Consider the following 19,699-nt stretch of genomic DNA (forward strand, 5'->3'; position numbering starts at 1 on the left):
CAATATACAAAAATAAACTCAAAATGGATTAAAGACTTAAATGTGAGACCTAAAGCCATAAAAATCCTAGAAGAGACCACAGGCAGTAATGTCTCTGACATCAACTATAGCAACATTTTTCCAGATATGTCTCCTGAGACAAGTGAAACAAAAGCAAAAACAAACTGTTAGAACTACATCAAAATAAAAAGTTTCTGCACAGCAAAGGAAACAATCAACAAAACTAAAAGGCAACCTACAGAATGGGAGAAGATATTTGCAAATGACATATCTGATAAAGGGTGAGTATCCAAAACATAAAAAGAACTTATAAAACACCCAAAAACCAAATAATCCAATTTAAAAATGGAAAGAAGACATGAACAGACATTTCTCCAAGGAGGATATTTAGATGGCCAACAGACACGTGAAAAGATGCTCACCATCACTCATCATAAGGAAAATGCAAATCAAAATTACAATGAGATATCAACTCACACCTGTCAGAATGGCTAAAATCAAAAACACAAGAAACACCAAGTGCTGGGGAGGATGTGACGAAAAAGGAACACTCATGCGCTATTGGTGGTAATGCAAACTGGTGCGGTCACTGTGGAAAATAGTATGGAGGTTCCTCAAAAGTTAAAAACAGAACTACTATTTGATCCAGCAATCACACTACTGGGTATTTACCCAAAAAATACAAAAACACTAATTCAAAAGGATACATATAATAGCCAAGATATGAAAGCAACCCAAGTGTTGTATATATGTGTAAGTGGGATATAATTCAACCATAAAAAAAAAATGAAATCTTGCTGTTTGCAATGGCATGGATGGAGCTAGAGTATAATGCTAAGCAAAATGAGTCAGTCAGAGGAAGACAAATACTATATGATTTCAATCATGTGGAATTTAATAAACAAAACAAATAAGCAAAGGCAAAAGAGAGACAGAGAGAGAAAGAAACCAAGAAACAGACTCTTAACTATAGAGAACTGATGGTTATCAGAGAGGAAATGCGGGGGTGGGGGTGGGGGGCAGGGAGAGATGGGCAAAAAAGGTGATGGGGATTAAGAAGTTCACTTGTTGTAAAGAGCACTGAGTGATGTACAGGATGGTTGAATAACAATATTATACCCCTGAAACTAATATAACACTTTATGTTAACTAAGCTGGAATGAAAATAAAATAAAATTTAAAAAGCTGAGGAGGGTGAGGAGGGCAACACTGAAAAAGGGCAACCCAGCTCAAGGGGTCAGAGTCCAAGTAGGGAAAAGAAGGCATTCATTTAGGAAGGAAGGCACGGCAAAATGGTAAACTGGTTTACACAGGGTAGTTTATTGAACAAATAAATATGTTAAGGATAAAGAATGTCATATTTCTCACTGTAAGAGGAAATAAATGTACACATACAGGGAGAAAATAAATGAAAATTAACCTTGTGGTTTTGTATTAAAATTGGAGATAATGTGAATTCATGTTTTTTTATATACCTAGGTTGTTAGAGAAATAAACATTATAAGTTATAAATAAACACAAATATAAATGATATCTATGTGTATGTAAATACATACGTAGATCTCTGTCCACCAAGAAAATCTGAAAGCAGTGACATATCAATAGTAACAAGTGTAATAGTGCCCAGATCTTTGCTTCTACATATTATTTTCCACTAAAAGGAACCATGGCAACATAGAAAATGGAAAAATGGCCTATTCCAGTGTGAGGTCAGATAAATTATAAAATGATCCTGGCATATTTGTTTTTATCTAAAAGCAGGAAAATGCTGAAAGAATGAAGGCATATCCAAAAGACTCAGTAATCAGCTTTATAGACTCCCAGTGGCCAAATCAAGGGTAATTTGAGCAACGAAATAAATGACAGTCATAGATTTTAATCCACTAAATAAAATAAAAACTATGAGTCTATACTGATATAAATAAATGAATATATTAAAAGTTTGGTGAGAAAGAGAATATTTACATAATTTCAAAGTACCTCCCTATGAAATACTGATTACAAAGAGGAAAAGAGTACCTTTCCAGTGAGGAAATTTGTTAGATACTACCTTAAACAAATAAAGTTAACATCATCAATAGGGAAATTAAAATTATGAACTGATAGGATTCAATTATAAGAACAAAACATTTCTTTGTATATTACCACCAAAGATATATAACTGATCTAATCATGAGGAAACATCATTATAAACAGAAATGGAGGGACACTCTACAAAACAACTGGTCTTTAATCTTCAAGAGTATCAAAGTCATAAAAATCACACAAATACTGAGGAACTAGTCTAGATAGAAGAGATTAAAGAGGTATGACAAATAAATGCAACACAAGATTCTAAACTAGATCTTTTTGCTATAAAACACATTATTAGGACAACTAGTAAAACCTTACTGGGGCCTGAGAGATTATAGTTATGTGTTAATGTTAACTTGCTCATTTTGATGATGTTGTCAGGGTTTTTTAAAAGAATGTCCTTGATTGTAGGACAGATAAACTACAGTTTTGGGGGCAAAAGGGTATTAGATTGGCAAAATACTCTTAAATAATTAAAAAAAAAGTTCTCTGTATTGTATTTTCAACACCTCTGTAAGTTTATGACTCTCCAAACTACAAAAGTACCCAAATGTCTAAGAAATCCTTACTTATGGATAAATGTACACACTACTATAATTTAATTCCCTTTTGTCACTGTGGTTAGGTAAGGCCTAATAAAATTGTGTTTCCAATAGTACAAATAATACATTATGTGTTAAATATGCCCTCAGTTCTGTATGAATAATTACTATCCTAATTTATAAAATTCAGTAAGTTTAAAATTTAGTGAAATAACATGACATCATAGAGCTATAGACCTGAAAACGTGACAGGTCATTACTCCCAACCCAACTTTTACCACCTTCTATCTATGCTCTCTTATTCATGTCTCTTTTGGGTGGATGAATGAATACCTCTCCCAAAATTCCTTATTCCTGACATCCAGAGTAAATAATGTAGATATGCTACTGGTTCATGAAGCGAACTGATTTGAGAAATTCTGATGTATTTTAATTTCTTCATTTTACCTGAAGGAAAATTGAGGCTCAGAAAGACAAAGTGTCTTACCACAGGATCATGTAATAAGTCATTAATAGGAAAAAATAATTTACTTAAAATCTATAGATAGAAAATTCCACAAAATCAGGAAAATATATGTATAAAACGAAGTTCAATAGACACAGAAATCATTTTTAAAAGAACTAAAAAAATTGTAGAGATGGAAAATGCAATTAATGAAATGAAAAAAAAAAAATGCAACAGAGAGCTTCAAGGGCACATTGAATCAAATAGAAGAAAGAACCATTGAACTTGAAGACATCATTTGAAATTATTCAATCAGAGAAGAAAACCAATTGAAAGAGGGTGAAGAAAGCCAACAAAATTTACGAAACAGCATCAAAGGAATCAATATAAACATTACTGGAGTCCCAGAAGGAGAAAAGAGAAAGGGGCAGAAAGCTTATATAAAGAAATAATGGCTGGGCACCTGGGTGCTGTTGGTTGAGCTTCCGACTTCGGCTCAGGTCATGATCTCACGATCTGTGAGCTCGAGTCCCGCATCAGGCTCTGTGCTGACAGCTCAGAGCCTGGAGCCTGCTTCAGATTCTGTGTCTCCCTCTCTCTGACCCTCCCCCGTTCATGCTCTGTCTCTGTCTCAAAAATAAATAAGAACATTAAAAAAAATGGCTGAAAACTTCCCAAATCTTGGGAGGGAAATGGATCCTGATTCATGAGACTCAGAGGACTATATACAATGAACCCAAAGAAGAATACAATAAGACACATTATAATCATGTTGTCTAGGTCAAAGAGAGAATTCTGACAGTAGCAAGAGAAAAGCAACTTGTCACATTTAAGGCAACTCCAATAAGATTATCTATAGACTTCTCAGCAGAAACCTTACAGGCCAGGAGAGAGTGGGAGGATATATTCTAAGTACCAAAACAAAAATCTGCCAACGAAGAATATTATACCTAGCAAGAAAACTATACCTAGTTTTTAAACTATCATTTAAAAACTGAAGGAAAGATAAAGTCTTTCCCAAACAGACTAAGGAATCAGTTACCACTTGACCTGCCTTATAAAAAAAATACTTAAGGAAGTTCTTCAAATTGAAACAAAAACATGCCAAGCAGCAATGCAAAAGCATATGGAAGAATAATTCTCATTTGTAAAGGTAAACATATAGACAAATACAGAATAATTGAAGACTGATATGTTAGTACATAAATTATATGTACTTATAAAACCCTTATATAAAAGTTACAAAAATTGAAATTTGTTCATGAATACACAATATAAAAAGAAGCAAACCCTAGTCTATAAGAACACAAAGTTCAGGGGTAGTCAAAGTGTAGTGTTTTCATATGCAATTAAAGTTGTTATCAACTTAAAGCAACTATAACTACAAAATATTTTATGTAAGTCTTCATATAAGCATAAGAATAAAAACCTACAATATATAGACAAAAGATAAAGAGAAAAAAATCAAAATCACTACAGAAACATCACATAACAAAGGAAGACGAGAAGAAGAGATACACAAAACAACTACAAAACAGACAGAAAACAATTTATAAAATGACATCAGTAATTCTACACCTAGCAATAATTACTTTAAATGTCAATGGATTAAACTTTCCAACCAAAAGACATAGAGTGATTGAATGGTTTCAAAAAATGAACATGATCAAGTGATATATGGCAGTCCCCACTTATCTGTGATTTCACTTCCCATGGTTTCAATTACCCACAGTCAAATGCAGTTGGGAGCAGACGATTCCCTTCTGATGTGTCATCAGAAGGTTAATAGGAGCCCAACACTATGTCACTGATTCCCACATCATTCACCTCACTTCATCTCATCCCATAGGCATTTTATCATCTCACATCATCACAAGAAAAGTGAGTTTAGTACAAGAAGACATTTTGAGAGAGGAAAAAAAAGGGAAAGAAAGAAATCATATTCACATAACATTTATATTATTATAATTATTTTATATTATTAGTTATTTTTGGTAATCTCTTACTGTACCTAATTTACTTGATTATAGGTATTTATGTGTAGAAAAAGAACATAGTATATTTAGGGTTCAGTACTCTCCATGGTTTCAGGACTCCACTGGGGGTCTAGAAACATACCCTCCATAGATAAAGGGGGACTACTATACTACTTACAAGAGACTCACTTTAGATTTAAGGACACTAATAAGCTGACAGTACAGAGATGAAAGAGATACCAGACAGAAACCAAAAATAAAGCAGGGGTGGCTATATTTACATCATACAAAATAGACTTGAAGTCAAAAACTGTCTCTGGAGACAAACAAAGGTCATTATATAATGCTAAATCGTCAGTCAATTCAACAAGAAGCTGTAACGATTATATGTGCACTCAACATCAGAGCACCTAAATACATAAAGCAAATATCAACAGACCTGAAGGAAGAAATTGACAGAAATACAATAATAGTAGGAGACTTTACTACCTCACTTACAATAATGTACAGAACATCCAGACAGAAAATCTATCATGCAACAGTTGACTTAAACCTCACTATGGGTCAAATGGACCTAACAGATATACACAGAACTTTTCACCCTACAGCAGAATATACATTCTTCTCAAGTACACATGAAACATTCTCAGGATAGATCATGTTGGGTCACAAAACAAGTCTTAACAAATTTAAGAAGATCAAAATCATACCAAATATCTTTTCTACCCACAGTGGAATGAAACAAGAATCAACAACAGTAAGCAAACAGAAAATTGACAACTATGTGGAAACTAAACACTCTTGAACAATCATGTCAAAAAAAAAAAAAAGAGAATTTAAAAAGTATCTTAAGATACACAAAAACAATAACACAACATACCAAAACTTATGGGATGCAGCAAAAGCAGTACTAATGGTTGTTTTTATAATATAAATGCCTACCTTGAAAAAAGAAATATTTCAAATAAACAATCTAATTTTACATCTCAAAGAACTAGAAAAAGCAAGAACCCCAAAACCAGCAAAAGAAAATAATACATATTAGAACAGAAATAAATAATAAATAGAAAAACAATCAGAAAAAAAATCACCAAACTAAGAGTTATTCTTTTGGAAGGATAAATTAAACAAAAAGAGAGAAGATCCAAATCAATAAAATCAGAAATGGAAGGAGACATCACAATGGATGACTCATAAATAAAAAGAAACAACCACACATCAACAAACTGGATAACCTAGAAGAAATGGATAAATTCTTAGAAACACACAGTCTAACAAAACTGAAGAAAGAGGAAACAGAAAGCGTAAATATAGTGGTAACTAAGAAGGAAATTGAATCAGTAATTAAAAATCTCCCAAGAAAGAAAATCCCCAAACCAGATAGCTTCATGGATGAATTCTACCAAACATTTGAAGAATTAATACACCAACCCTCCTTAAGTTCTTCTAAAATACAGAAAAGGAGGGAACACTTCCTAACTCATTTTATGAGGTCCACATCACTCTTATAACAAAGTCAAAGACAACACAAGAAAACTATAGGCCAATATACCTGAAGAACACAGATGCAAAAATCTTCAATAAAATTCTAGCAAACCAAATAACAGCATGTTAAAGTTTCATACACCATGACCAAGTGGGATTTATCCCTGAGCTGCCAGATGGTCCAGCATATGCAAGTCATTCAATGTGATATATCACATTAACAAAATAAAAAAAAATCCACATGTTCATCTCAATATGATATAGAAAATGCATTTGACAAAATTTAACACCCATCCATGATAAAAACTCTCAATAAAATAGGTACACAAGGTAACACCTAAACACAATAAAAGCCTACAAAAAGTCCACAGTAAACATCATAATCAATTTAGTATAAGGCATGGATGCTCACTCTTACTACTTCTATTCAAAACAGTGCTGAAGTCCTAGCTAGAGCAATTAGACAAGAAAAAGAAATAAAAGGCATCCAAATCAGAAAGAAGTGAAATTATTCATTTGAAGATGACATGATCAGATATGTAGAAAACCCTAAAGACTCAACAAAAACACTCTTAGAATAAATGAATACAGTAAAGTTGTAGGACACAAAATCAACATACAAAAATCAGCCATATTTCTAACACAAACAACAAACTATCCAAAAAGGAAATTAAGAAAACTATCTCATTCACAGTAATTAAAAATTTTTTCAGGAATAAATTTAACCAAAGAAGTAAAATTTTTGTACACCGAATATTATAAAACATTGATGAAAGAAATTTAAAAAGACAGATAAGAAGAAAAACATCCTATGTTCATGGATAGAAGAATTAATATTTAAAATGTCCCTATTACCCAAAATGATCTACCAATTCAATGGAATCCCCATCAAAATCACAACGTTGATTTCTACAGACAAAGAATAATCCTAAAATTCATACAAACCACGAAAGGCCCTAAAACCAGAAAATCATAGCTGAAGCAATCCTGAGCAAGATGAACAAAGCTAGAGGCATCATGCTACCTGATTTCAAAATCCATTTCAAAGTTACAGTAATCCAAACAGTATGATACTGCTACAAAAACACACATACTGGTTAATGGATCAGAATAGAGAGAATAGAAATCCATGCAACTACAGCTAACTGATCTTCAACAAGAGTACCAAGAATATATAATGGGGAAAAGATATTCTTCAAAAAATGGTACTGGAAAATCTGGATATCCACATGCAGAAAAAGGAAATCAGACCCTTACCTTGCATCATATACAAAATTTCATACTATATACAAAAATCAACTCAAAATGGATTAAAGACTTAAACATAAGACCTGAAACCATAAAACTACCAGAAGAAAAACCACAGGAGAAGAACTTCTTGGCATTAGTCTAGGCAGTGATTTTTTTAAATTTTTTTTTTTTAACATTTATTTATTTTTGAGACAGAGAGAGGCAGAGCATGAGCAGGGGAGGGTCAGAGAGAGAGGGAGACACAGAATCCGAAACAGGCTCCAGGCTCTGAGCTGTCAGCCCAGAGCCCGATGTGGGGCTCAAACTCACGGACCGCGAGATCATGACCTGAGCCGAAGTCGGACGCCCAACCGACTGAGCCACCCAGGCACCCCGGCAGTGATTTTTTGAATATGACACCAAAAGCACAAACAACAAAAGCAAAAACAGACTACTGGAATTACATGAAACTAAAAAGCTTCTGCAATCAAAGGAAATAATCAACAGACTGAAAACTCAACCTACAGAATGGGAGAAACATTTGCAAACCATGTATCTGACTCTGGTTAACATCCACAACGTATCAGGAGCTTGTACACTCCCCAGCAACAAAACAAAACCAACTTAAAAGACAGGCTAAGGACATGAAAGATTTTTCTAGGAAGACTACATACAAATGGCCAACACATATATGAAAAGTTACTCAACATCACTACTCATCAGGGAAATACAAGGTCAAACCCAATGAGGTATCACCTTACACCTATTAGAATGGCATGATCAGAAAGACAAGAGATAACAAGGTTTGTGAGAATGTGAAGAAAAGGGAAACTTTGTCCTACCTTAATCAACTAAAGAAAGAAAGTGTATCATATGTTTAAACAAATCCACACTATGGTGTGAATTACCTGATTAAGGTAGTGACCATCAGGATCCTTCCATCATAAAAACATATTTTACTCTTTGTAATTAATGTTATCTATAAGGTGATTCTTTTTTTTTCAATATATGAAGTTTATTGTCAAACTGGTTTCCATACAACACCCAGTGCTCATCCCAACAGGTGCCCTCCTCAATACCATCGCCCACCCTCCCCTCCCTCCCACCCCTCATCAACCCTCAGTTTGTTCTCAGTTTTTAACAGTCTCTTATGCTTTGGCTCTCTTCCACTCTAACCTCTTTTTTTTTTTTTTTCCTTCCCCTCCCCCATGGGTTTCTGTTAAGTTTCTCAGGATCCACATAAGAGTGAAACCATATAGTATCTGTCTTTCTCTGTATGGCTTATTTCACTTAGCATCACACTCTCCAGTTCCATCCACGTTGCTACAAAGGGCCATATTTCATTCTTTCTCATTGCCACGTAGTACTCCATTGTGTATATAACCCACAATTTCTTTAAATTTTTTTTTCAACGTTTATTTTATTTTTGGGACAGAGAGAGACAGAGCATGAACGGGGGAGGGGCAGAGAGAGAGGGAGACACAGAATCGGAAACAGGCTCCAGGCTCTGAGCCATCAGCCCAGAGCCCGACGCGGGGCTCGAACTCATGGACCGCGAGATCGTGACCTGGCTGAAGTCGGACGCTTAACCGACTGCGCCAGCCAGGCGCCCCAACACAATTTCTTTATCCATTCATCAGTTGATGGACATTTAGGCTCTTTCCATAATTTGGCTATTGTTGAGAGTGCTGCTATAAACACTGGGGTACAAGTGCCCTATAGGGTGATACTTCAAAACCAGGTATTTTCTCCCCCAACAATCTTCGTTTTTCCTTGTCTCTCATTTTATTGCTTATCTTCCCCCCTAGAATGGAAACTCCATAAAAGCAAAATTTTTGTCCCTTTTTATCATTGTTATATCTCCAGGGCTTAGAACACTGCTTGGCACACTGTACACCTTCAATAAGTATATTTAATGAATCATCATTAGTTGATAATTGATGAGTTGATTATCATCAGTTGATATCATCTATATTCTGTATGAGGCTGTGAACAACCTAAAGGCAAATGTGATGTTTTTGTCATCTCGGTATTGGCAGAAAATAAGCACAGTACTGAGAAAGTAATGATGACTTGCTTAATGCTATTTTATTTTAACTTTTAAGGACCACAGGTAATCAGTTTTAATATATAGGCCTGACTTGGTTTTTTCATCTACAGAGTGTTAAAAATAACACACGTCTATTTAATTATATTATAGTAAGAAATAATGAAGTTATTTTAATGTTTCTTTTTCATTTTTTACATTTTTATTTGAGAGAGAGCAAACACAACTGGGGATGGGGGGAGAGAGAGAAAGAGAAAGAGAGAGAGAGAGAGAGAGAGAGAGAGAGAGAAAGAGAGAGAGAGAGAGAGAGAGAGAGAGAGAGAGAGAGAGAGATATCTTAAGCAGGCTCCACACTTTGCATGGAGCCTGACATGGGCTCAATCCCACAGCCCCGGCCGGGATCATGACCTGAGCAGAAATCAAGAGTTAGACACTCAACCCATGAGCCACCCAGGTGCCCCTAACATTTCTTTATAAAATAAAAGATGAGGAAAAATCCTAATTTGAAATTCAAGGCTTTCAGGAAAAAATTACCATTGTATACAAACTTTTACCAGCTTTGTTTTGCTAAATACATGTTTAGTGGACATTTTACTAATACAATGCTAAAATACCAAACTATTTTTTAAAGCAATGCTCACTTTACCTGTAATGCTTTTAATGTTTCTTTCAATCCTTCTATTTCTTTCTCTTTTATTTCTGTAGCAAGTTGATATTTTCCCTTTAAGTAAAAAAAAAAACCTATATTTCAGCATTTTCCAGTGTAAATGAAATATTATTAATGGGTAAAATACAAAAGCTCAAGAACCAAAACCTCTACTTTAAAACTAACACCTCGCAGGCTTTAAACCTGGATCTGCACCAAAACTTACATTTCTAATGACTTCAAAATATCATGAAATTACCATAAGGCCTTTACAAGATGACAAATATCATGAAATGAAAAGTCGTAACAAATCATTTTATCAGTAGAGCATTCCTGAGAATTTATGGACACTATATAATTATTTAATTCATATAGCTAGAATAAATATATCCTAATTAATAAGATACATACAAGTATACTTGTCTTATAAAGATATAGGAGAATTTTTTAAAAGGTGTTTATAAATAGTATGTTCATTGATATAATAAAAACATATATTAACTATTAAGTAGGGAAAATACTTAATGCCAGGTGAATTTCTAGGATTGCTCAGGGTTGTATCTTCTTTTCCAGTTGCATCTGGTCTGCGTCCAGATGAAAATCATTTTAATTTTTTTTAAATAGGTAATTACATTGATAAAGCACTAAAACTATGGTTAACAGAAACACTGCAATAGAGTATAAAGAGCATTAATTTGGAGGCTGAAGAGATATGGGTTCTAGTCTCAACTTTGCCACTTTAAAATGGGAGCTTCAGCAAGTTCTTCAATCTTGCTAGGTTTCAGTATTATCAACTGTAAACTAACAGGTAACATGAGTTCCTTGGGTCTTTCTGTTTCTAAGATTTCAAACAATTAACATTCTCCATTTGCCTATTATTAATGTTTTTCATTATGGTGCACAACTAATAATGAATGCATTTAACTATGGTTTAAATTACTAAAAAATTAATAAGTACCTTTTCTTCTTCCAAGGCACACATCTTCATTTTCAACTGATAAACAATTTTAAAAATTAAAATACAGGTAAGTAAACAGTTAACAGTGATTTACACTGGTCAGTGAGACTACAAAAATATTTTACACATCTATATTGTTTGAACTTAATACAACGTGAATGTGCTACTTTCACACATGAGAAAATAATGAAATATATAAAAGGGGGCAAAAAGCCAGTCACCAAAAGAAATGAACAATTTAATCAAATTGATTAGAGACACCAATCACCCTTGAAAATTTAGTTTTTCCTTCCAGAAGTTTTTTTTTTCTTTGATGTTTCAATATTTTGCCATCTACTCAAAATAATGACATGCAACATTTTCTGAAGGCACACTTTTATGAAATGACTATCATTTGAATTGGCATTGACATATTTTCTGAAATTTTTTTTTTTTTAATTTTTTTTTCAACGTTTATTTATTTTTGGGACAGAGAGAGAGCATGAATGGGAGAGGGGCAGAGAGAGAGGGAGACACAGAATCAGAAACAGGCTCCAGGCTCTGAGCCATCAACCCAGAGCCTGACGCGGGGCTCAAACTCACAGACCATGAGATCGTGACCTGGCTGAAGTTGGACGCTTAACCGACTGCGCCACCCAGGCGCCCCTGAAATTTTTTAAAAGATGCATGTAGCAGTCTAATAAATAAATAGGGATATTCTAAAACAGAGGAACCAAAGTCAACATGACAAAGAAAACTAATTAATTTTTTTTCAACGTTTATTTATTTTTGGGACAGAGAGAGACAGAGCATGAACGGGGGAAGGTCAGAGAGAGAGGGAGACACAGAATCGGAAACAGGCTCCAGGCTCTGAGCCATCAGCCCAGAGCCTGACGCGGGGCTCGAACCCACGGACCGCGAGATCGTGACCTGGCTGAAGTCGGAAGCTTAACCGACTGCGCCACCCAGGCGCCCCGACAAAGAAAACTAAGTAAATATCCCAAGCACACAAGGATACCAGGCAAGACTGTCAAGAAATACAATTTTCCTTGGAATTTCTCCATCTCATTTTCCATATCCCTTACAGTGCTCATTCAAGAATCAAGAAATGGAGAGTGGTAGGTAGGGGAGAAGAGGAGAAAAAACAAACAAAAACATAGGAGAAAAAGAGCTCAAGAGCACTTTTAAACTACCATTCAGATATCTGGATATTCTTATCTTGTCCAAAGTCCCCTGTGATAAATAAGAGAGACACAAACTTGCCTTCTCCTAGAGAATACTATGTGGTATATTTGGCTAGTCTTCAAAAGAACTTCCATAACTTTGGTGAGGCCATCTCAGACTAAAAGGAAGAAAGTTTATCGTCTGTTTAAACAAAACCACACTACAGTGTGAATTACAAATAACTTTGGTCAACTAGTGACTTACTTTATACAGGATGTATTTCTTTTTTATGCATTTCTCTTTCTAAACACACACACACTTAAATAAAGACAAAAGAGAGGGAAGGAAAAAGGGGGAAAATGGTGATGCTAGAATGACTACAAGGAAAAACACTTCCTGAGAATATTTTCCATGAGCACATTTGAAGTAGTAGAGCCATAAAACTCAAAACAACTGAAGGAGTTGCTATTCATTTTTTAAAAATCTTTTACATACGTACATACGTACATACATATGTATGTACGTATGTATGTATATGTTTTTCTCTGCTCTTTCTTAGATGCTGATAGTATTTATGGAGATTTCGGTGCATAATAGTCACATCTGCTCATCTTTCACATCGCTCTATGTGCATTTCATTCTATTTCTGGCCTGGATACAGGAAGAAAGCAAAAAAGGTAAGATCCTAGGATACTCTAACCAAAGATAAAGGGAAGAATGGAGAGAAAGAAGAAGAGCACACAAAAACTAACCTAATTTACTTAGGACAGATGAAAACATATCTCCAAAGAAAACAGTTTTCTAATTTGTTTCCTTAACTAGCTCTTTCTAACTACATTACTCTTTATTGTCGGTTGTGATTCAAAATGACTTTATTTCCTGCTTCCATTAGTACTCTTTTGTCTTCAGTGAGTATGCAGAACAACTTAGCATAATATTCATATGGGAGCACAGGAGATGAAATATTTGAAACTGGTGTTTGTCTATCCTTTACCTGCTTTTTGAAAGCTGCCATTGCTTCTTTGTGTTGCTTTGCTAATGTTTCCTTTTGATTCTGAAGAGTTTCCTATTTTAAAAATTATGAAAAGTTAAAACATAAATTTGAGCAACTGAAAGTTTTAACTTTTAATTGAGTTCACAATTTAAATAAAAGTTAAACATATTTATTGTATGTATTATTATATGCTCTTGAAATGCAACTTTAATCCAAGTCTATGATTTTTTACCTGTCATGGAATCAGCATACAATAATTTTGCTTCCAGTTGCTTTTCATGATAAAACACATTGATTTAAAATTGTTTAAACAACTCTAAACATGGCTGACTCCAAAGCTTTCTTCAAGAAAATACCTTTCATCAAAAGTTATTAAAATTAATAGCATACAATTAGCCTATAATCCTTTAGAGTTCCCAAAGAAACCCATTTTATTTTCTAGGCACAAATGTTCACATGACGACATAATTCTTTAACTTCACCAAAATAATTTTTTATAAAATCAAAACTACTACAGGGCATTTTTTTAAAATACACATATATGATTCCATTTCTTTTTTTTCCTTCTCTCCCTCCTTTTTTTTTTTTTAAATCTTTTTTTTTCAACGTTTTTTTTTATTTATTTTTGGGACAGAGAGAGACAGAGCATGAACGGGGGAGGGGCAGAGAGAGAGGGAGACACAGAATCGGAAACAGGCTCCAGGCTCTGAGCCATCAGCCCAGAGCCCGACGCGGGGCTCGAACTCCCGGACCGCGAGATCGTGACCTGGCTGAAGTCGGACGCTTAACCGACTGCGCCACCCAGGCGCCCCTTCTGCCTCCTTTTTTGATAGAAGTTGTGTTCTGTCCTTTAGATTCAAGATGACTTCAAACTTTCTTTTTCTATGTTATTGAATAATTCTCATAATTTAAAGCCATTAGATCTAAAAGTGGGAACCACTTCAAATGTTACTGTTATTTGACTCCGTGTTTCTAAATATATGTTGATTTATCTACTTAAAAATTTTATCTACTGACTTCCTATTATGATAGGTGGGAGTTTAGCTTTCTTGTACAACCATTACCTAACATCTGCTCCCTCTATTCTTCCAACAGTTACTAAAAATTGTGACTTCACTTTTCAATAATTATACTATCATGACTGTGCAATTTTTATTCAGTGCTCAGCCATGTAATATACCATAATTACATTTCTATCTAACACAGCTTTTTATTTTTTCTAAAGTTAGCAATTACTTTAAAATATTTTAATTATTGGGGCACCTGGCCGGCTTAGTCAGAAGAACATGTGACTTCTGTTTACATACTAGATTCCTTTCTCCAATGCTAATGGGAGTGGTGACCTACAGGAGAAAATAATATGTCTCACTTGAGAATCCAAGGGTAACAGTTGTAGGCTAAAACAGTAGGGAGTATCTCTGGATTATTAGAGATATTCACTATCTGAGTAGCTCTTCAGCCTTGGGGTCGTGAGTTTGGGCCCCACACTGGGTATAGAGATTACTAAAAAAAAAAAAAAAAAAAAATTAAAATTAAAAAAATATTTTAATTCTTATAGGCTAAATTTTAAAAATAATACTGCCAGTTCCCAGATGTGTACCTATGATTCATATTCTCAAATGAAAAAATAAATTGAATGGAAAAAGCAAAGTGAGAAGATCCCAAGAATGGCTTAGGAAATCACAAACCGCACAGGAAACCAGACAGGTTTAGACAAGCTGTAGATGTTGGACAAAATCTTTCAGAGGCTGTTGGCCAGTTTTCTGTGAAAATAATTTACACTCTAAAGCACTCCCGCAAGCAAGGAAAGAATTTATTGAAGACCTCAGGGACAGTTCATTGAGGAGTACATTCTGAAGTACATGTGACCTCTAGCTTTATCCTCACTTTTTTGTGAACAGCCTTAAATCTGGAAATAGGAGATTTAATGCGCAACCAAAACTAGAATGGGAAATAGCCCCATCACTAGATCTCCAAATCCAGCTGTTCAAAAAGCCTTACAACAAAAACAAAATGAACTGCAAGTCTTACAGATAAAACAGCTTAATGTTCCCACTTCAGTCATCAAGCACTGAAGGAGTGAGCCTTTTGGTAAAGACACTTGTAGATATTTATTATAATCAGAAAGGCCACTGGGGAAAAAACTCTCCTGAACTAGCTAAGAAAATGAAGGGGGAAAAAAATCAAGTGGACAAATCAATGATACTGCTCTGAGGGAAAATCATGTATCCAACTTCCCATTTTATCCTCAAACTTGCAAAGAGAAATTTCTCTAAATATTAAAAGAAACCTTGCAAACATTTTACTCATACCATTAATCCTGCCATCATCACATAATCTCTTCCTCAGAGTCAATGAACTACTCAGATAGTGAATATCTCTAATAATCCAGAGATATTCCCTACTGTTTTAGCCTACAACTGTTATCCTTGGATTCTCAAGTGAGACATATTATTTTCTCTTTTATGTCACCACACCCATTAGCATTGGAGAAAGGAATCTAGTATGTAAACTAGAATTGCAAAATTAAATTCTTGCCTGATTTTTTTTTTTTAAGATCTCTGAGGATTTTTCTATTTGTAATCAGATTACAGCTATATTTGAATATTGACTACTGGTACCTTTGACACGATCAAACCAAATTAAGATCTCTATGAAGTGGCACTCTTTGTGGGCAAAATGTCTTACTGATATTAGCAGCAAACCTCCACCTAACTTTACATAATATCTCTAAAACCAGAAGTTAAGAATTAAAATGAATAGTCCAAAACCTAATAGAGAACGGATGAATCACACTTTATGCCAGTCTTTGAACATTGTTGTTTTCCAGTCAAGAAACTCAATGGGTGAAGATAAAGATCTGTTCAAGACAAATAAATGAAATAACCGTGGCCCCAATTCTTTGCAGTACTAAGCCCAAATACTATTTTATCTTCAGTGCTACCCGACTTTACATACTTTACCACTATAAATACACATTCTGCTTTCTATAGTGTCCCTTTAGATCAAGATGGTGTAACTATTTTGTCTTGGGAAAGTCAACAATTTATCTAGATAGCTATGCCTCAAGGGTTTACTGAAGAAGCTTAAGGAACTTAAATTTCTCTGTAACTCTACTCTTATACAATATATGGGCAAGTTTTCATTATTCTAAAGATGAGAAGAGCTCTAAAACTAACTCCATTTAACTACTTACTGCTTTAGCTCAAAAAGGACATGCAAATTCCAAAGAAAGTTTAGAATTTTGTCAGAATAAAATACATTATTTAGGGCATGATTTATCCAGTGGGGATAAATCTATCATTCCTGATAAATAAGAAGGTGATTACTAACAATTAAGTTTTCTGGATTTCATTAGCCCCTATAGATACTGGGTTCCAAACATTTCTGAAGCTGACATCTCTCTATATAATTTAAGTCCTCAATAATGGAACCTCTCCCTTAGGAATGGGAAAGGATGGACAGGAGACAGTAAGTCAAAGGCATAAGAAGAAATAAAGATCTCAGTAAAGGTAAATACACGGGCAATTTAAAAAGCTAGTTTTATTATAACTTTGGTTTGCAAGTCCACACTTTGCTTTCTACATAATTTAAGTGACGAATGCATTTTTAAGATTATTAATTTATGGTGACACTGCTGCTGTTCTTGCTTCGGCTCATGCTGCTGTCATCCAATGCACGCAGCCCCTACCCAGCTGCCACCTCCAGGAGCTGCTGCACTGCGCGGGCAACCACACCGCTGGGCGAGAGGCAGTCGGGCCCCTGGACCTTCAGGGCCAGCTGCTGCACCTCCTGCAGGCCAATGGTAACCATGCAGCCAGCATCTTGACCAAGGGCTGCTGTGCAAGCACAGAGCCAGCCGGGCGCCCCTGCCCCTGGTACAGTTGTCCCGCAGCAGCTGCCCTGTCTGTAGCGCCCAGGGCAGTCTGGGGTCTGAGCCCTTGCTCAGGCCCCGTCCTAGCCCTGCCCTCTTCCTGCTGCCTGCCCAGTGTCAGCCCCTAAAATAAGGGCAAAAAAGACAAGTCTCTGTTAGTGTGAAAAAAAAATTGTTTTTAATTTATGCTATGAGGCACACAATATATAAAGATGTGGTATCAACAACTGGATAGAGATGTAAAGAAGCAGAGTTCTTTTATGTTGTTGAAGTTAAGCTGATATAAATTCAAATTAGAATGTTGATGATAGATGCTAACTATAATTCCCATGGTAATCAAAAAGGAAACAGCAACAGAATATACACAAAAGGAAATGAGAATTAAATTTAAATGTTTTACTACAACAAATAACTAAACACAAAAGGTAACAGTAATGCAAGAAATGAGGGACAAAAAAGCTGTAAGGCAATTAAAAAACAAATACCAAAACGAAAGAAAGCAGTCACTCCTTATCAGGAATTACTTAAATGTACATAGATTAAATTCTCCAATCAAAAACCAAATATTGGCAGAATGAATAAACAACATAACTCAACTATAAGAGATTCACTTTATATCCAAAGACACAAACAGGTTACAAGTAAAAGTATGCAAAAAGATATTCCAAGCAAATAACCAAACAACAGAACAAAAAGACACAATGGAAAATAGACTTCAAAAAAGGGTGGGGTGCCTGGGTGGCTCAGTGGGTTAATCCTCTGACTTCAGCCCAGGTCATGATCTCATGGTTCATGAGTTAGAGCCCCACATCCGGCTCACTGTTGTCAGCACAGAGCCCTCTTTGGATTCTCTGTCCCCCTCTTTCTCTGCCCCTCCTCCATGCACACACACACGTTCTCTCTCTCTCAAAAAAAAAAAAAAAAATTAAAAAAAATTTCAAAAGGTGACAAAAGACAAAGGATATTATATATTCATAAAAGCTTCAATACAACAAGAAGATATAACAACTATAAACACACACCTAATGACAAACCTATAAAAATAGGCAAAAATGGACAGAATTGAAGGGAGAAACAGACAATTCTACAATAATAGTTGGAAATGTCAATAACACATTCTCAATAATGGATAGGACAACCAGACAGAAGTAAAGGAATAGAGGACTTAAACAACAGAGTAATCCAACTAGAGCTAACAGATATAAAAAACACCCTACCCCAAAACAACAGAATACATATTCTTCTCAAGGGCACATGGGACATTTTCCAGGATTGATCATATGTTAGGCCACAAATTAAGTCTCAACACATTTGAAAAGATATATATCATGCAAAGTGTCTTCTCTGACCACAATGGGATGAAGAAATCAATAGAAGAAGGAAACTTGGAAAAATCTGTAAATTTGTGGAAGTTAAACAACAAACTCTTAACCAATGGATTAAAGAAAAGATCACAAAGGAAATTAGAAAATATTTACAGATGAATGAAAACAAAAATGCAACATACCAAAAGTTATGGGATGCAGCAAAATCACTGCTTACAGGGAAATTTATAGCTATAAATGTTTACATTTAAAAAAAAAAGGAAAGATCTCAAATCAACAATCTAACTTTATACCTTAAGGAACTACACAGAAAGAACAAATTAAACTCAAAGGTAGTGGAAGGAAGAAAAGAATAAACATCAGAGCAGAGATAAATAGAAAAAAGAATAGAGAAATAGAGAAAAGCAGTAAAACCAAAATTGGTTCTTTGAAAAGATCAAACTGACAAGCCTTTAGCTAGATGGACCAAGAAAAGACTCAAATTACTAAAATCAGAAATGAAAGTGGGGACATCATTATTGATTCTGGAGAACTAGGCAGGAATATGAGAGTGCTGTGAACTGTACACCAAGAAAGTGGATAACCTAGATAATACGGACAATTCATAGAAATGTAAAACCTACCAACACCAAATAACAAAGAAAAAATCTGTATAGGCCTTTAACTAGTATGGAGAGTGACTCAGTCATCAAAAATATCCCAAGAAATAAAAGTTCTGTACTTAATAGCTTCACAGTGAATTCTATCAAACATTTTAAAAAGAACTAACAGGAATTCTCTAACTTTTCCAAAATTTGAATAGGAGGGAACACCTCCTAACTCATGCTTTGAGACCAGTCTTACCTTGATACCAAAGCCAGATGAAGACACATCAAGAATAATACAGACCAATATCCCTGATGAACACTGATGCAAAAATTCTCAACAAAACACTAGCAAAACAAATTCAGCAGCATATTAA

General features: G+C 34.9%; 1 protein-coding gene across 5 annotated transcripts in view; it reads right to left on the reverse strand.

Moving 5' to 3' along the window:
• The window catches only part of CCDC73 (coiled-coil domain containing 73), a 175,364-nt gene that overhangs the window by 73,389 nt on the left and 82,276 nt on the right, over positions 1–19,699 (reverse strand). For all 5 annotated transcript variants that reach the window (XM_045039108.1, XM_045039107.1, XM_023239733.2 and 2 more), the window contains 3 exons: positions 13,540–13,611; positions 11,403–11,438; positions 10,445–10,519 (listed from right to left, as the gene is read on the reverse strand). In XM_045039108.1, coding sequence (XP_044895043.1) covers positions 10,445–10,519; positions 11,403–11,438; positions 13,540–13,611 — 183 coding nt within the window. The remainder of the gene's footprint in view (positions 1–10,444; positions 10,520–11,402; positions 11,439–13,539; positions 13,612–19,699) is intronic.

This window comes from Felis catus, chromosome D1 (genome assembly GCF_018350175.1).
Source record: "Felis catus isolate Fca126 chromosome D1, F.catus_Fca126_mat1.0, whole genome shotgun sequence".
Taxonomy (NCBI): domain Eukaryota; kingdom Metazoa; phylum Chordata; class Mammalia; order Carnivora; family Felidae; genus Felis; species Felis catus.